General features: G+C 52.9%; 1 protein-coding gene across 8 annotated transcripts in view; it reads right to left on the reverse strand.

Annotated features, from left to right (window-relative positions):
- ARVCF (ARVCF delta catenin family member) overlaps window positions 1-14867 on the reverse strand; it is a 50838-nt gene that overhangs the window by 21414 nt on the left and 14557 nt on the right. For 7 of the 8 annotated variants that reach the window (XM_064578027.1, XM_045887131.3, XM_064578025.1 and 4 more), the window contains exon 3: window positions 267-494. The exons of the other annotated variant lie outside the window; for it this stretch is intronic. In XM_064578027.1, coding sequence (XP_064434097.1) covers window positions 267-476 — 210 coding nt within the window. In that variant the 5' untranslated portion in view covers window positions 477-494. The remainder of the gene's footprint in view (window positions 1-266; window positions 495-14867) is intronic. 8 annotated transcript variants of the gene reach the window in all.

The following is a 14867-nucleotide window of genomic DNA, read 5'->3' on the forward strand; positions in this document are numbered from 1 at the left end:
ACCTTGCCCAGCTACCTGGGCTCTGAGGACTCACTTGAGTGGAGGGTGCCATTCTGAGGGTTGGGCTGTGTCCTGCCCATTCATCACATGGCGTCCTGCACACTGAAGTGAAACTTCCAGCCCCCTTGGGATCCCACTCTCCTACCCTCCTCAGAGGCCTCAGGATATCTTGCAATAAGTCATTCAATACTGGCTTGTAGTCCAAGGCTCCTTGATTGTTTCCCTACTTGGCCATTTTCACCCATTTGGAGTCACTGGGGTGTTACCTGCAGGACCAGCTGTTGCCAGGCCATTGGCAAGGGCTGCCCACTGCCCACACCACCACTGCCCATGCCAGGCTGCTGGGCACGCTCCAGCTGCAGGGCAACATGGCGCCGCTCCTGCTCCAGGGCTCGCGTCAGTCGCTCAAAGCGGGCCTCCTGCTCTTTCACCGAGGCCAGAATGCTGGCAGCCGAGTGCACGTTGCAGTCCTCCATGACCAGGATGCCAGCAGGCTGCAGGCAAAGCAGAGCAAGGTCAGGGTGGGGCCAGGACAGAGGCCTGGAGAGGCCATCATAGGCCCCATGCCCACCCCACTCACAGATCATACAACTCATTCCCAGACCAGAGCATCCAGCTCTCCAGAGAGAAGCTGCATTGATTAAATTCTAAATTAAAAGCCATTAATCCGAGGCTGGCTGGAAGCAGCCGGCTCCCTCCCTGTGGAGTGTGGGGGCTCTGAGCTGGGAGCCCCTGCTTCCTGCCAGGTTCAGCAGAACCACTGACTGGGCGTCCCAGAGCCCTCTGGGAAGGGAAGGGTAGGAAGAGCTGGCGTGACCACCTCTCAGATCCCAGGCCCTCTGCTACCTACAGCACATGCCAGCTCATCCCAACCTCATGGGGCCAGCACAGGCCCAACTCTCGGAGGCAGTGCTCCGGCCCAGAGAAGGCAGGGCCCCCAGCCATAGCCACACAGCTGGTGCACCAGTGGGCAGGGAGAGAGAAGCCGCTCCACAGCCGCCAGGTGGGCGGGACACCTGGGCAGGTGAGGGGATGACACCAGCCTGCGGACCAGCAGTTAGGCCTCCACTCACAGCCACGCTGGCTGGGAACAAGGGTGCTATCTACCCACATGACAGAGTAAAAACTGAGTACAGCCTGGTTGGGATTCTGCACTCAGAAGTGGTCCAGGCGCCTCACGCCGGATCTGGAGGGAAGGTGGAGGGCAGGGTCCCAGGTGTCTGAGGCCCAGTCTGTGGGGAGGGTCAGGCCTGCCTGGGCCCCTGCCCAGTGCTGCCCCTGAGGGCCCCAGGGTGGTGGGTAGGGGTGGCAGGGACTCAGCAGCTGCAACCACAAACCAGCACTCTTCTCGCTGCTTGCTCCCTGGCTGCCCAGCATATTTGTTCTTCATGAGCAAAAAGAAGCAGGGGAAGTATATGGAGCCCAGACCTGCACATAGCAGCAGGCCAGCAGGTGGGGTGCAGGCCATGTGCTCAGGGCCTCCTCCTGGTCCAGCCCACACCAGCCGGCTGAGGCAGACTCTGCTGGCCCTGGGGCCCCTGCACAACACAGGGCTTGAGCTTAGAGACACAAAGCAGTGGGCAGCACCCTTGGAAGGCCAGCTGCAAGAACTGAACCCTAGAAAGGAGGGGTCGCTGCTGGGCCTGGCCATCGGTACCAGCTGAGCCAGGGACAGAGTTGGGGGGCATGCGTGTACATAGAGTTGAAGACACCATGGAGCCCAGCCCACTGTGAAGCTGGGGAAACCAAGGCCCAGTGAAGCAAAAGGCCAGCATAGGTCCCAGAAGCTAAGTTTCATTTTCCCAGCACCTGTCACGCAAATAAAACGGGCAATGTGACCCAGCAGAGGGGCAGCGAAGTCAGTATGTTGGGCTGGGAGAGGCGGTGGCCATCATGGGGGGAGGGGAGGAGCTTGGGGGGATGAAGAAAGTGAGGTATAGACTGCGTTCTTTGGCCAGCGGGGAGTAAGGGACAAAGAGCATGGCATGTCCATGGCTGTGGGCACACAGCCTCCTGGGCACACCCACTGCTACCTGGGTACCGGCCACAGATGCACGCAGCCCCACACTTGGTGCCACTCAGACAGTAGAGTAGGCCTTGTGCATGGATGGACTGAAGCTGGTGGCCCCAGGCAAGCATGGTGGGGTCTTCCTCCTTGGGGGGCAGGGGGTGGAGCCAGGTCACTCAAGCCCTTGGTCGAAGTATGGGTCTCAAGGCCCTGGGAGGTGGTGATCAGGATATCTGTGGGCCGTGGGGCACCTGGGTGGCTCAGATGGTTAAGCATCTGCCTTCGGCTCAGGTCATGATCCTGGGGTCCTGGGATCGAGTCCCGCATTGGGCTCCCTGCTAGGTGGGGAGCCTGCTTCTCCCTTTGCCTCTGCCTCTCTCTCTCTCTGACTCTCATGAATAAATAAATAAAACATTAAAAAAAAAAAAGGATATCTGTGGGCCTCATACCTAGGAGGTGACTTCCTCCTTCCTTGTGCCAGGACATGGGTTCCTGACTGACCTCAGGCTCCCCTTCAGACCAGGCTGGGGCTGCAGACCCTGGGGACAGCCCCAGCCTCCAGCTTCCCTGCCCTGGGCCCTCCAGCATGTTCCAACTCTGGGCTCCAAGGAACTCCCCCGTAGAGGGGGCCCACTTGCTCTGGCAGGGGCCCAGAAATCTAAGGCAGTGAGAAGGTAGCCAAACCCCACAATGACCTTCCCATTGCCCAGTTCTCTCAGCTGGAGCTAAATGACTGTGTGTCTCCCAGGAGACACCCCCAAATGCCAGCCAGCTTGGAGGAAGAGTACCATGTAACCATCCACAAAGAGCAGAGACCCTGGGTCTGGGGCCCATGCTCTCTGCCTCAGCCCGACGGTGCACCCCTCTATCTGCATGTGGGTGGGGATGCTGGGCCTGTAGTCCACAGCCTCCTCACCTCGGTGGCCTTGAGGGCAGCCCTGGGGTATGCAAGAGGGAGGCTGCTGGCTGGCGGCATCTAGGAAGCAGGGAAGACCTAAGCCTATTCCCCTGACATGGTGGCCTTCCTGGGTCCGAGGTATACGGCCTGTGCACAGGAGCACATGTGGGTACAGGTGAGCTGGGCCAGCACTCCAGAGGGCGGCTTTTCTGATGATAACTCAAAATGCTATTTTTATATTAAAACAATAAATATGTAATGACATGGAAAGCAAACTGTACATGAATTTTTTTTAAGATTTTATTTATTTATTTGAGAGAGAGAGCACAAGCAGGGGGAGGGGCAGAGGGAGAGGGAGAAGCAGACTCCCCGCAGACATGGGGCTCGATCCCAGGATCCTGGGATCATGACCTGAGCCAAACGCAGACGCTTAATGGACTGAGCCACCCAGGCGCCCCTGTACATGATTTTTTAAGATTGACCACGAGACTGTAAAGACATCATCCCCAGAGGGGCATCAGGGAGGGGCCCTATCCTGGGGAGGGCCCAAGGCCAGCAGGGAAGTACCATGCTTGCAGGGTCTCAGCTGACCCTTAATTTCCTCTCTGGCCAGTGTCATCACAGCTTCCATTCACCTGGCAAGGGCCCCACACTGCCCATCAGCCAGAGCCCTCACAACCCTCATCCAGACCCTAGCTGCTGGCTTTGCAGTCCCTGGTGCAGGCTGCTCACCATGCCCGACCTCCCAGGAACGAACATGGAATGCAGAGCCAGCCTCACTGGCCCCAGGCAGGAATGAAGGCAGTGAACCTGGGGTAAACCTATCTTTGCCTGGACATCCCACAAGTGATCCCAGGTGGACAGATTGCTGAATGGATGAAGGGATGGAAGGACAGAAGGCTGGATGGATGGGGAAATGGATGAACAAGTTAATGGACGTGTGGATAGGAGGGTGAGTAGGTGGTTGTGCGAGAGGATGGTGGTGGACAGAGAGGTGGATGGAGAGTCAGATGGGCAGGTGAATGGGTGTAAGGTGGTGGGTGGGTGGAGAGTCAGAAGGGCAGGTGAATGAGTAGGTGGGTAGTGGGTGGGTGGAGAATCAGATGGGCAGGTGAATGGGTGTAAGGTGGTGGGTGGGTGGAGAGTGAGGGGCAGGTGAATGAGTAGGTGGGTAGTGGGTGGGTGGAGAATCAGATGCGCAGGTGAATGGGTGTAAGGTGGTGGGTGGGTGGAGAGTGAGATGGGTGGATGAGTGGGTGGGCGGGCAGATAAGAACAAGGCTCTGAAATGCTGCTGGGCAGGGGGAGCGTGGACCCTGAGCACTTTGGGGCACAACTGTGGCTAACACTCGGTCCACCAGGAAAGCAAAGGCACCACCAGAGGAGCTAGGGGGAGATGCCGAGCCTTCCCCTGAAACCTAAACCCACATTTGACGTCTTCCTGCTGACCCAGACATTCTTCCTCACGAGGAGTCCAGCCAAACCCTGCTCCAGAAAATCAAATTACGGGGCCCGAGTCCAATCTGGGTTGAGGAATTAGAGGAATTTCCCAAGGGTCAGGCCGGCAGGGGGAGGCAGGCAGGAGGCCTGGGCTCCAGTCCCGACTCCTCGCCGGCCATCCGTCGGCACACGGCCAGCTGTCCCCAAGAGGGAAGAGAGGACTGGCCACTGGGCGAACCTCATCCTGCCCCCGCCCCCCATCTGGATAGGGAAGTGGTGTGAGCAGAAGCAGAACCCTGGCCTGCTGGCTCCAAAGCCCACTTCGCCTGGGAGGGCATCGCATCCCCCACCCTGAACGCTGCCAGCATGGTGACCTGCTCCCAGCACGGCTGGCCAGGCCTCACGGGGGCCCGTCTTTACCCTGTCACCCCTACTGTGGTCAGACAGTGCCCGCAGCTGCAGGGACAGCTTCTGGCCAGCCCAGAAGGATGGGCACTGAGCCAAGGCTGGAGCAGGAGGCCTGGGCCGGGGAGTTCACACAGGGCGGAGTCCGGGTCTGTCCATCCCCGCCAGGACCACAGTGTTGCTCGGAAGTCAGTGTCAGGCCTGGGGTGTCTGGGCGGGAGGAGGCTGTTCTTAACCTCAAAGCAGTGGGACAAACTGCCAAGGAAAGACAGAGCAGCTCAACTTTGTGAGAACCAAGCATTTCTGTACATCCCCCGCCAAAACAGCGTCACGGACTGTGGTTATGGTGTTTTGGTTTGGGTTTTAAAGTGACACCGTTTACAGTAACATATGCAGGGCGTGTTTCAGACGAAAGACAGGCAATGGCTTTTCTTCTAGACCTTGACCTCATCACGGCAGAAGCTGGTGAGGGGCACACGGGGAGGCATCACACTAGCCCCCTCTACTTCCGTGCATTTGCAATTTTCCATAATAGAAGGTGGGAGAAAAAGATATAAAGACAACCAAAAGACAATCGACACATTGGGATCAGGTCTTTGTGACAACCAGCAGTAAAGTGACACCCTTCATCTCTAAAGCACTCTTGCAAATCAATAAGAAAAAAACAGAACCTCAACTCTAACTGTGTAAAGGCTATAAACAAGGGATGTGGCCAGAGACATAAGATGCAAAGCAATGAGCATGGAAACCAGCAAGTGTGCCCACGTCCTGACTATAAGGAGATGCGTCTCAGGTCACTGAGACACCCTGGGTAGCAGAGTTCTGCACCCACCAGTGTTGCCAGTGTTCAGGGAGGCGCCGAGTTACTGCTACAATTGAAGGTAAGGAAGAGACAGAAAAGCAGCAAGTGAAGGAGGAGGCCTGGGAATTCAGCTCCCCAGGGGCCTAGGCAGTGCCACCCGTGGGCTGAGGGAAGCAGAGGGACTTTCAGGGAGCTGACAGAATGGTAATTGGATTCAGCCTGGAAATTAGATTTCCCCAGCAGAGGAGGCACCCCCGTTGCAAGGGACCAGACGCCGTGATGGGGGTGGGGGCGGGGACAGATGGCCCCTTAGTGACCTGCCCCCAGGTTGTCCACATGGATAAGCAGCAGCACTCGTCTGATGATCACACTCGCATGTGCAGGGAGAACAGTCTGGGGGGGGGCTCTTCCCCTGTGCCAATGGGGTGCCCTAGGCCAAGTGGTCCAGAACGACCAGAGGCTGGGGGCGGTACTGATGTAGGAGCCTCAGGGTCAAGTCAAGGCAGGGACACTTGTAGGGGCCCAGGGCGCCTGAGGTCTGGGAGCTGAGAGCCTGGAGCTGGGAGCGCAGGCCAGACAGGGCAGAGACAGGCCTCACTCTGGCAGGAGTGCAGGCAGAGACAGGTGAATATCCCAGCTGCTGCCCCCTCCTCGGTGGGAGGCCTGAGCCACAGGGAGCCACCACCAGAGGCACCTAAAGGGGTGGCCTGGGATTCCCACTGGGAGAGGTCTCAGTCACCAAGTCTCCTTGGTTCCCTGGGAACTGCCTCTATCAGAACTCATGGGATGGGGATGGACAGCTCTCCCCCAGGCCCCAGGCTGGGATTCAGGGCAGCCCCCTTGCTATCCCTCCTGCACCTGACCCAGATTCCAGCCGGAGCCACAGTCCCAGAGCGATACCCTGCAGGCTCCGAGTGTGGGGTATGGGCAGCAAGGATTCACTCCTCAGCGGTCCCTGTAGCAGCCAGCCCAGGGGCACCCCAAGGGCCCAAGGCCCCAGGGATGGGGAGCCATGGGGCTCCAGATGAGGAAGGTGGGGCCTGGCAGTCACAGTGCCCTCTCTGCTTGCACCAGCAGCCCAGCCACTCCACCTTGGCCATGAGAGGGGAAACTGGGGGGCAAGGGAGGGGTCAAGCCCCAGGGTATCCTACTGTGTGGGGTGGGCTGGCCGGCTGCTTCCAAGGCCAATGCCACCAAGACACCTTGAGTGGCTCCTCTGCCCTCCCAGCAGAGGCTCACACTCCCCTCCCCCACACTCCATCTCAAGGACAGCAGAGCAGCATGGTGGGGCGGTTATGAGGGCCCAGGCTCAGAGCCCCACCCTACCACACTCTGGAGTGGGCACAGGGACCAAGGCATTCCCGAGGAGGGGGCTGACACTCAAAGCCAGGCTGGGACCAGAAGCAGACAGCCCTGACTGGCACCAGAGCCTGGGAGCTCAGCCCCTACCAAGGGGCCAAGGTGTCCATGAAATGTCCAGATAGCCCCACTAAAGCACAGCTGCGGCGGCTGTCTAGCCAGGCCAAGGGCTGCAGCAGGACGAGTATGGCAGTCACCCACACTGGCTACTGGCCTGTGTACACTAGGAACGCCCTTTCCCCCCCAAGACGGTGGACCCCCTTCTTCCTGGCCCCCTCTGTCACCATGGCAACACCCAGGCTTCTCTGTGAGGGACAGAGCCTCTTTGTGGTGGCACAAAGCCCCTTTGAGGGGCAGTGGGAGTGCAGCCCCTAGGAGCCTGTGGCCAATAAGCCTCTGGGGGGTGAGGCAGGGCCCCTCAGCCCAGCCACCCCCCTCTCGGGTTGCAGAGCCTGGTGATTAGCAGCTGGGACCGATCCCCCCCACCCCAGTGCCACCTGCCCCAGCTGCCCACAGAAGGGTCCCTGGGATGAGCCCCACAGCTGTCAGCTAGAGTCTGGGCGGTTTTCCCTATCTTTCCCATCATTTTGACAAGGAACACACTCTGCCTAGATAAGAGGAAGAGGCACTGGCAGTGGGGAAAACTCCCACCTGATGGGAACTGAGCCACCAGGCTCAGGACCCAGTGGGAACTGGACACAAGAAGTCCTTGGGGGGCAGACAGGTCAGATGACAACAAGTCTGGCACCAGGTCTGCTGAGGGGGCTGCGCATGGCATCCAGGCCTACCCCAGCGCGCCGTCCCTTGCTTCTTTCGCCTGGCTTCCCCTGCTGTAGGGGGTCCCTGTCTTTGCCTGCCTGCCCGGGGGAGAATGCAGCTGGCTGGCCCAGCTGTGTGGCCTGGGGCGGGCCTGCTGCCACCACAACCTCAAGACAGACTTGGACAAGAGGAACCGGCTGTGGTGTAGTTGGCTCCAGGGTAGGGGAGAGGAGACCCTGAAGGCAATGTGGGCCTGGTGATGGAAGCCAGCACAGAGCACTTCTCCCCACACCCCAGCAAGGTTGCCCTGTCAGGGCCCTAGCTCACCCTACCAGGCTCCCAGCCCTGGAACCCCTCCCCATCCCCGCCTGTGGGTCCCTGCCACCCTGACGGCTGCTGACCAGGCACTTGGCAGTGCCCCTGCATGCCGGGCGCCCTGCCCGGGCAGCCCTCCCCAAGCAACCTCAGCCTGACCCACTGCAGCTTTGCTAACTAAGCCACTGGGGTGGGGGGTCACGGCCCCGGGGCAACAGCACGAGGCAGAGCTGGCCCCAGGAGAGATCAGTCTCTTTGTGGGCAGATCTACGCAGGTCCCGGGGAGGCTGCCAAGGGGCCAACCCTGACATGGCAGTGCCCCTCTGAGTCAACAAGCACCCCCTAACACCCTCGCCTCACCCTCCCTGCCTGCTTTTCCCGTCAAATTCCCGCTAGCTGCTTGCAGGCACCAATGTACCTGCCCATCATCAGCAATACCAGGGCAATTTTCTCCACAGCCCTGGGAGGGAGGGTGTGGTGGGGCCTATAGCAAAGGGGGCTCCCAACAAAGCCCAGCCCAGGTTCTTGCCATCCAGGGAGATGGGGTCCTGGGGCTCAGCAGGACTGTCTTCAGCCTCCAGAAGGCAGTTCTCTGGGAAGAGTGAGATGTGTACGGAAATTGGCCACTCATTCCCTCCCTCAGCAGGAACAACACTGGGGACTCAAGGAGGGAGACTCCGCCGGACTTTGGCAGCACAGCGCCCACAGCCCAGTGCCTGGGACAGGGCCAACAAGCACCACAGGTGGCAGGAAGGCCCTCCAGCTGCCATGGGCAGAGGTAGGGTGGCTGGGGCCATCCGGTTCTGGATGGGTCAGAGGTGAGTGTGGGCGAGAGAGCAGTGTATGCCCTGGGGAGGGAGGTTCCAGGCCCTTCCAGCCTTGCTCCTGGCCCACAGCATGCAAGGGCCAGGTCCCCTCTAGTCTGCTCTTGTCCAGGGTCAACAAGCAGGTGACCATGGCCAGCTCAGGCTTCTCCCGGGCCCCAGGAACATCCCTCCCTCCCAGAAGCTTAGCTGGACACCAGCCTTGCTGCTCCTAACCCCCTCTCCAGGCTGGGAGCCAGCTCAGCTGCTCCTGAAGCTCAGGAGTGCCCATGGCAACAAGTCCAGACACTACCAACCTCCAGCCAGTAACAAACTCCCCCCTTTTATATGCAAATTACTCAGTGGGAAAGGGCAGGGGGCTCCACCCCACCCCCACCCAGCACAGACTTTAGGCCCTGCAGTGTCCCCTCCGACTCCCCGCCCCCCACCCACACATGCCATGAGCGCCTGCTGGGAGCTGGACTTGTTTGTGTGTCCCATCCCTGCCAGAAGGAGGTGGGAACACTGCAGAAGGCATGCGTACAGTTTGGGGACCTCCCAAAACTCACCTGCAGGCACATGTGGCAGCCACCCCCACAAGCCCACGCACACACCCACAGGGACGCACGATGCACCCACAGGCACACCCACACCCATCCACGCTGTGTGGCTGCTGCTGAGCTCACCATAGCTGCCCCATGGGACCTGACCTCACCTGCCCCACTGGAAAATGGGTGGTGGGTGGCCTGAAAGTCCTGACAGGTCCTCGTTGCAGGAGGGGAAGGTAGGCAGAGCGCTCCTTACTTAGCCATTGTGGGCCCTGGTAAGGGTCAGCATCCTAACACAGACCCTGTTACTGTCCTGAACACCTGCAAGGTTGCCCCCCATCAAGACCTCTGAGGCCAGGCCTGTCTGTGACACCACAGTCTGCGAGTGGCTCCAGCCTCTGGTCTACACCAAGTCTCTCTGTGGCAGGTGAGGGCGGCTGGGCCACGGACCCTGGACAGAAGCACCTAGCCAGCAGAGAACTGCCCACAGCACAGCACACCAGCATGCCGGGGCAAATCCTCCTGGAGAGAGTCACTTTTCGCTAAATTATATTTAGCACACTTATTAGCACAAGTACTAGGGAATAGCTGATATGTGTCCTCGAAAGGTCGAAGGCAGTGTTGAACTGATGAACTGGGAACAGACCGTAATGGAAGGGAGTGATCATAAATGACGAGGCCCCCATGGGCAGAGGCGGGGAACGGCACACGGGTTGCCGCAGTAAATCTGCACATAGTGGGGTAGCAGAAAGCAAACTCAGGCCAGTCCTTCCAAAGCAGCAGAAAATGACAAGAAGTCGATGACAGAGGGAAGGCAAGAGATGTGGAAACTAGATCCCAGGACGAAACTTCCACACAATAAAAATTCCCCAAGGCAGAAAAAGCAGAGCGGCGCTCTCAAAACGGGCAGAAACCACCCTCAAGAGAGAAGGCCTCCAGCGGGCTTGTCAGCGTACAGGTCAGAATCAAAGCTTCCTGTCCAGAACACCAGCTCAGAAAAGGGTGGATGTGTCTATTTCTGGCATTTTACGATTCACTCTTGGTAGGCTGAGGTATCCCCCACACACACACCCGTTTCCTAAGTGCTTGAGGCTGGCTCTGTGGTGTGGGAAGGAAGCACGCGCCTGGCCTGACCTGCTGGCGGGGCGAACATTCCCCGGAGCGCTTGTTCTCCGCCAGGCTGTCCACATCCCAGAGGGGCTGGACACCGTCCATCCGCAGATGTCAGCTGTACATCCTGTTGCCCGCTCATCATCTCTTGTGCTGCAGACACTCTTTTACGGCCAGGACTAGCTGACAGCTTTGTTCAACAGGATGCCTGGCTTCCTTACCTTGAGATCTCTAAAAAAGTTAACCTCGCTCTGAAATTCCTTAAGGAAACTTCATGGTGAAATTCCTGGATTTTCAGAGTCATGATTTGCCATTCACATGATGGATCTTTCCTTTGCTCCTGGGAGGGAGCAAACAGGGCTCGCCAGGAGCCCTGGACTGCCCAGAGAAGTCCAGGCTAACCGGGTATTTCACCTGGGTGTCACCCCACCATAGGCAGAAGCTCCAGACCACATGCCTCGGGGAACAAGGGTTGCTGAGGGGTTGAAACGTATTTTCCAGCAAGGCCTGGATACGCTGCGTGCCTTAAGATGACTTCAGCTGTCCCTAGCCATCCTTTGCAAGCTGCCTGTGGGGAGTGTTTTTACTGTCTCAAGATATCTGTGGATCTGTGGATTGATGAGTGTAAGAGATTAGGTATGAAAAAAAAGAGAGATTAGGTGTGAATCCATGAAACACAAAACAAAGTCCAACCAAGCCAAAAATAACAACAAACCCAAACACTACACACACACACTCACGTACACACACAAACTCACAGAAGATATGACATCATGGATGTGCTCATTAACTAGACCACAGGAATTCTTTCACAATGTATTCGTATATCCAACCACTATGACGTACACACCAAGTAGCCTACAAATTTGTCAATTATACTCAGTGAAACTGAAAAAAATGAAGAAAAACGAAGGAACGTTTTTAGCTACCTTAATTTTACAAATTCAATTGCTTAAAAATAAACTTGAGGGGCACCTGGGTGACTCGGTCATCGGGCATCTGCCTTCGGCTCAGGTCATGATCCCAGGGTCCTGGGATCGAGCCCCACATCGGGCTCCCTGCTCAGCAGGAAGCCTGCTTCTCCCTCTCCCACTCCCCCTGCTTGTGTTCCCTCTCTCACTCGCTCTCTCTCTGTCAAATAAATAAATAAAAATCTTAAAAAAATAAAAAATAAACTTGAAAAATGTAAAAAAAAAAACCCCACCCCACTCTCTTGTGTTCAGTATGTCTCTTCTCTGTATAATTTTTTTAAATAAAAGGATTATAAGAGAATACTATGAACAATTATACACCAACAAATTGCATAACCTAGAAGAAATGAACAAATTCCTAAAAACACACAATCTACCAAAAGTGACCCATGAAGAAACGAAACCTGAGCTGACCTAATAACTAGCAGGCAGATTGAATCAGTAAGTAACCCTCCCAGTAAGGCCCAGGACCAGATGGCTTCTCTGGTGAATTCTAACAAATACTCAAAGAGGAGTTAGCATAAATCTTCAAACTGTCCCCAAAAATCGATAAGAAAGGAACATTTACTAACTCATTCTACAAGGCTGGAATTACCCTGATACCAAGCCATAAAAGAAAACTATGGATCAACAGCCCTTGTGAAAACTGATGTAAAAATCTTCAACAAAACACCAGCATTCTGAATTCAGCAGTATATGCAAAGGATTATACACCATAACCAAGTGGGATTTATTCCTGAAAGCAAGGATGGCTCAACATATAGAAATCGACCAACATAATACCCTGTATATTAACAAAATAATGGGGGGAAATGATAATTTCAATTGATGCATAAAATACATTTGACAAAATTCGACACTCTTTTATGATATAAACACAAACTAGGAATAGAAAGAAACACTTTTACATGATAACAAGCATACATAAAAAAGACATCATACTCTACATGCTACACATTATACTACACATACACCACAGCTTACATCACACCCAATAATGAAAGAGTTAAAGCTTTTCTCCTAAGATCAAGAATAAGGCAGGGATGCTGCTTTTGCTACTTTTGTTCAAGTCCTCTTCTATTAGAAATCTTAGTTAGATCAGTAAGGCAAGAAAGAGAAATAAAAGGTATCCAAATGGGGAGGGAAGACGTGAAATTCTGTTTGCAGATAATATGATCTTAAATGTAGAAAATCCTAAAGATTACACACACAGACATATACACACACACCCTCAGAACTAATAAAGCAATAAAGTTGTAGGGTACAAAATCAATAAACAGAAATCACTCACAATGAATAATCTGAAAAGGAAATTAAGAAAATTATTTCAGTTACAATAGCATCAAGAAGAACAAGAAACTTAGAGATAAACTTAACTAAGGTGAAGAAAGACACTTGCACACTGAAAACTACAAAACCCTGCTGAAAGAAATTAAAGATGATCTACCTACACCAATGGAAAGACATTTCATGCTTATAGAATGGAAGACTTGATATTGTTAAGATGTCAATATTACCCAAAGTGATCTACCAATCGAATTCAGTCCCTATCAAAATTCCAATGGCATTTTTTACAGAAATAGAAAACTCCATCCTAAAATCCATATGGAATCTCAAAGGATCCTGAACAGCTAAAACAATCATAAAAAAGAACAAAGTTAGAGGTCTCACACTTCCTGATTTCAAAATTTATTACAAAGTTTTAGTAATGAAAACAGTGTGGTCATGGCATAAAGGCGGACATATAGACCAATGGAATAGAATAGAAATAAATCCTCATAGGGGCGCCTGAGTGGCTCGTTGTTAAGTGTCTGCCTTCGGCTCAGGTCATGATCCCAGGGTCCTGGGATGGAGCCCCACATTGGGCTCCCTTCTCCGCGGGAAGCCTGCTTCTCTCTCTCCCACTCCCCCTGCTTGTGTTCCCTCTCTTGCTGTGTCTCTCTCTGTCAAATAAATAAAATCTTTAAAAAAAAGAAAGAAAGAAATCCTCATATATATATGATCAACTATTTTTTACAAGGCTGTCAAGACCATTCAATGGGGGAAATAATTGTTTTTTCAATAAATGGTGCTAGGAAAACTGGATATCCTCATGGAAAAGAATAAAGTTACAACATTTTATAGCATATGCAAAAATTAACTAAGAATGCATCAAAGACCTAAATAAAAGACCTAAAACTATAAAACTCTTGGAAGAAAACATAGGGGGACAGCTTTGTGATGTTGGATTTGGCAATGATTTCTTGGATATGATGGCAAAAGCATAGGCAACAAAAGTAAAAATAGATAAATCGAACTATATCAAAATTGAAAACTTTTGTTCAAATGACATAATCAACAGAGTAAAAAGGCAATGCAGAGAATGGCAGAAAGATTTTTAAATCATGTACCTGATAAGGGATTAACATCCAGAATACATAAAGAACTCCTACAAATCAACAACAACAAAAAACAAACAACCCAGTTTAAAAACGGGGAAAATATTTGACCACACATTTCTTCAAAGAAGATACATAAATGGCCAAGAAGTATATGAAAAGATGCCCAATATTACTAATGTTAGGGAAATGCAAATCAAAAGCACAGTGAAATGTCACCTTCACCCATTAGATGACTACTCTCAAAAACACAAAATAACAGGTTTTGGTAAGGACGTGGAGAAACTGGTGCTCTTGTGCACAGTTAGTGGGATGTAAAATGGCATAAAAAGAAAATCAATATGGTGGTTCCTCAAAAAGTTAAAAATAGAATCACTGTATGATCAAGTAATTCCACCTCTGGGTATACATCCAAAAGAATTGAAAGCAAATGATTGAAGAGATATTTTACACTCATGCTCATAACAGCATTATTCGCAATAGCCAAAAGGTGAAGCAACTCAAGTGTCTACCAATAGATGAATGGATAAACAAAATGCGATACACACTTATGGACCATGGAATGTTATTATCAATGGAAGAGTATGCCACCTTTAAAAGGAAGGAAATTTTGACACATGCCACAACATGATGAATCTTGAGAAATCATGCTAAGTGAAATAATCCAATCATAAAAAGACAAATACTGTACTATTCCACTTTTATGAGTCATCTAAATTAGTCAAATTCACAGAAAGACATAGTAGAATGGTGGTTCCAAGGGGCTGGAGAGAGGGGGTAATGGGTTCATTAATGTTCATTAATGGATACAGAGTGTCAATTTTGCAAGATGAAAAAGTTTTGGAGATTGGTTGCACAACAATGTGAATATACCTAATGATACAGAACCAGACATTGAAGAATGGTTACAATGGTAAATTTTGTGTATTTTACCAAAAAATAGAAATTTTAAAAAAGCCATCTTGTGGCTCTTAGAATGTGCAAAACATTCTTTTAAATAAATAGATAAAAGACAAAAATTTAAGCATACCAAGCTGACTATTTAGAAACAGTGAAAAATATATTCAAACAT

Source organism: Mirounga angustirostris, unplaced genomic scaffold (genome assembly GCF_029215605.1).
Source record: "Mirounga angustirostris isolate CCGP_5_RB_7025 unplaced genomic scaffold, mMirAng1.0.hap1 SCAF_14, whole genome shotgun sequence".
In the NCBI taxonomy this organism is placed as follows: Eukaryota; Metazoa; Chordata; class Mammalia; order Carnivora; family Phocidae; genus Mirounga; species Mirounga angustirostris.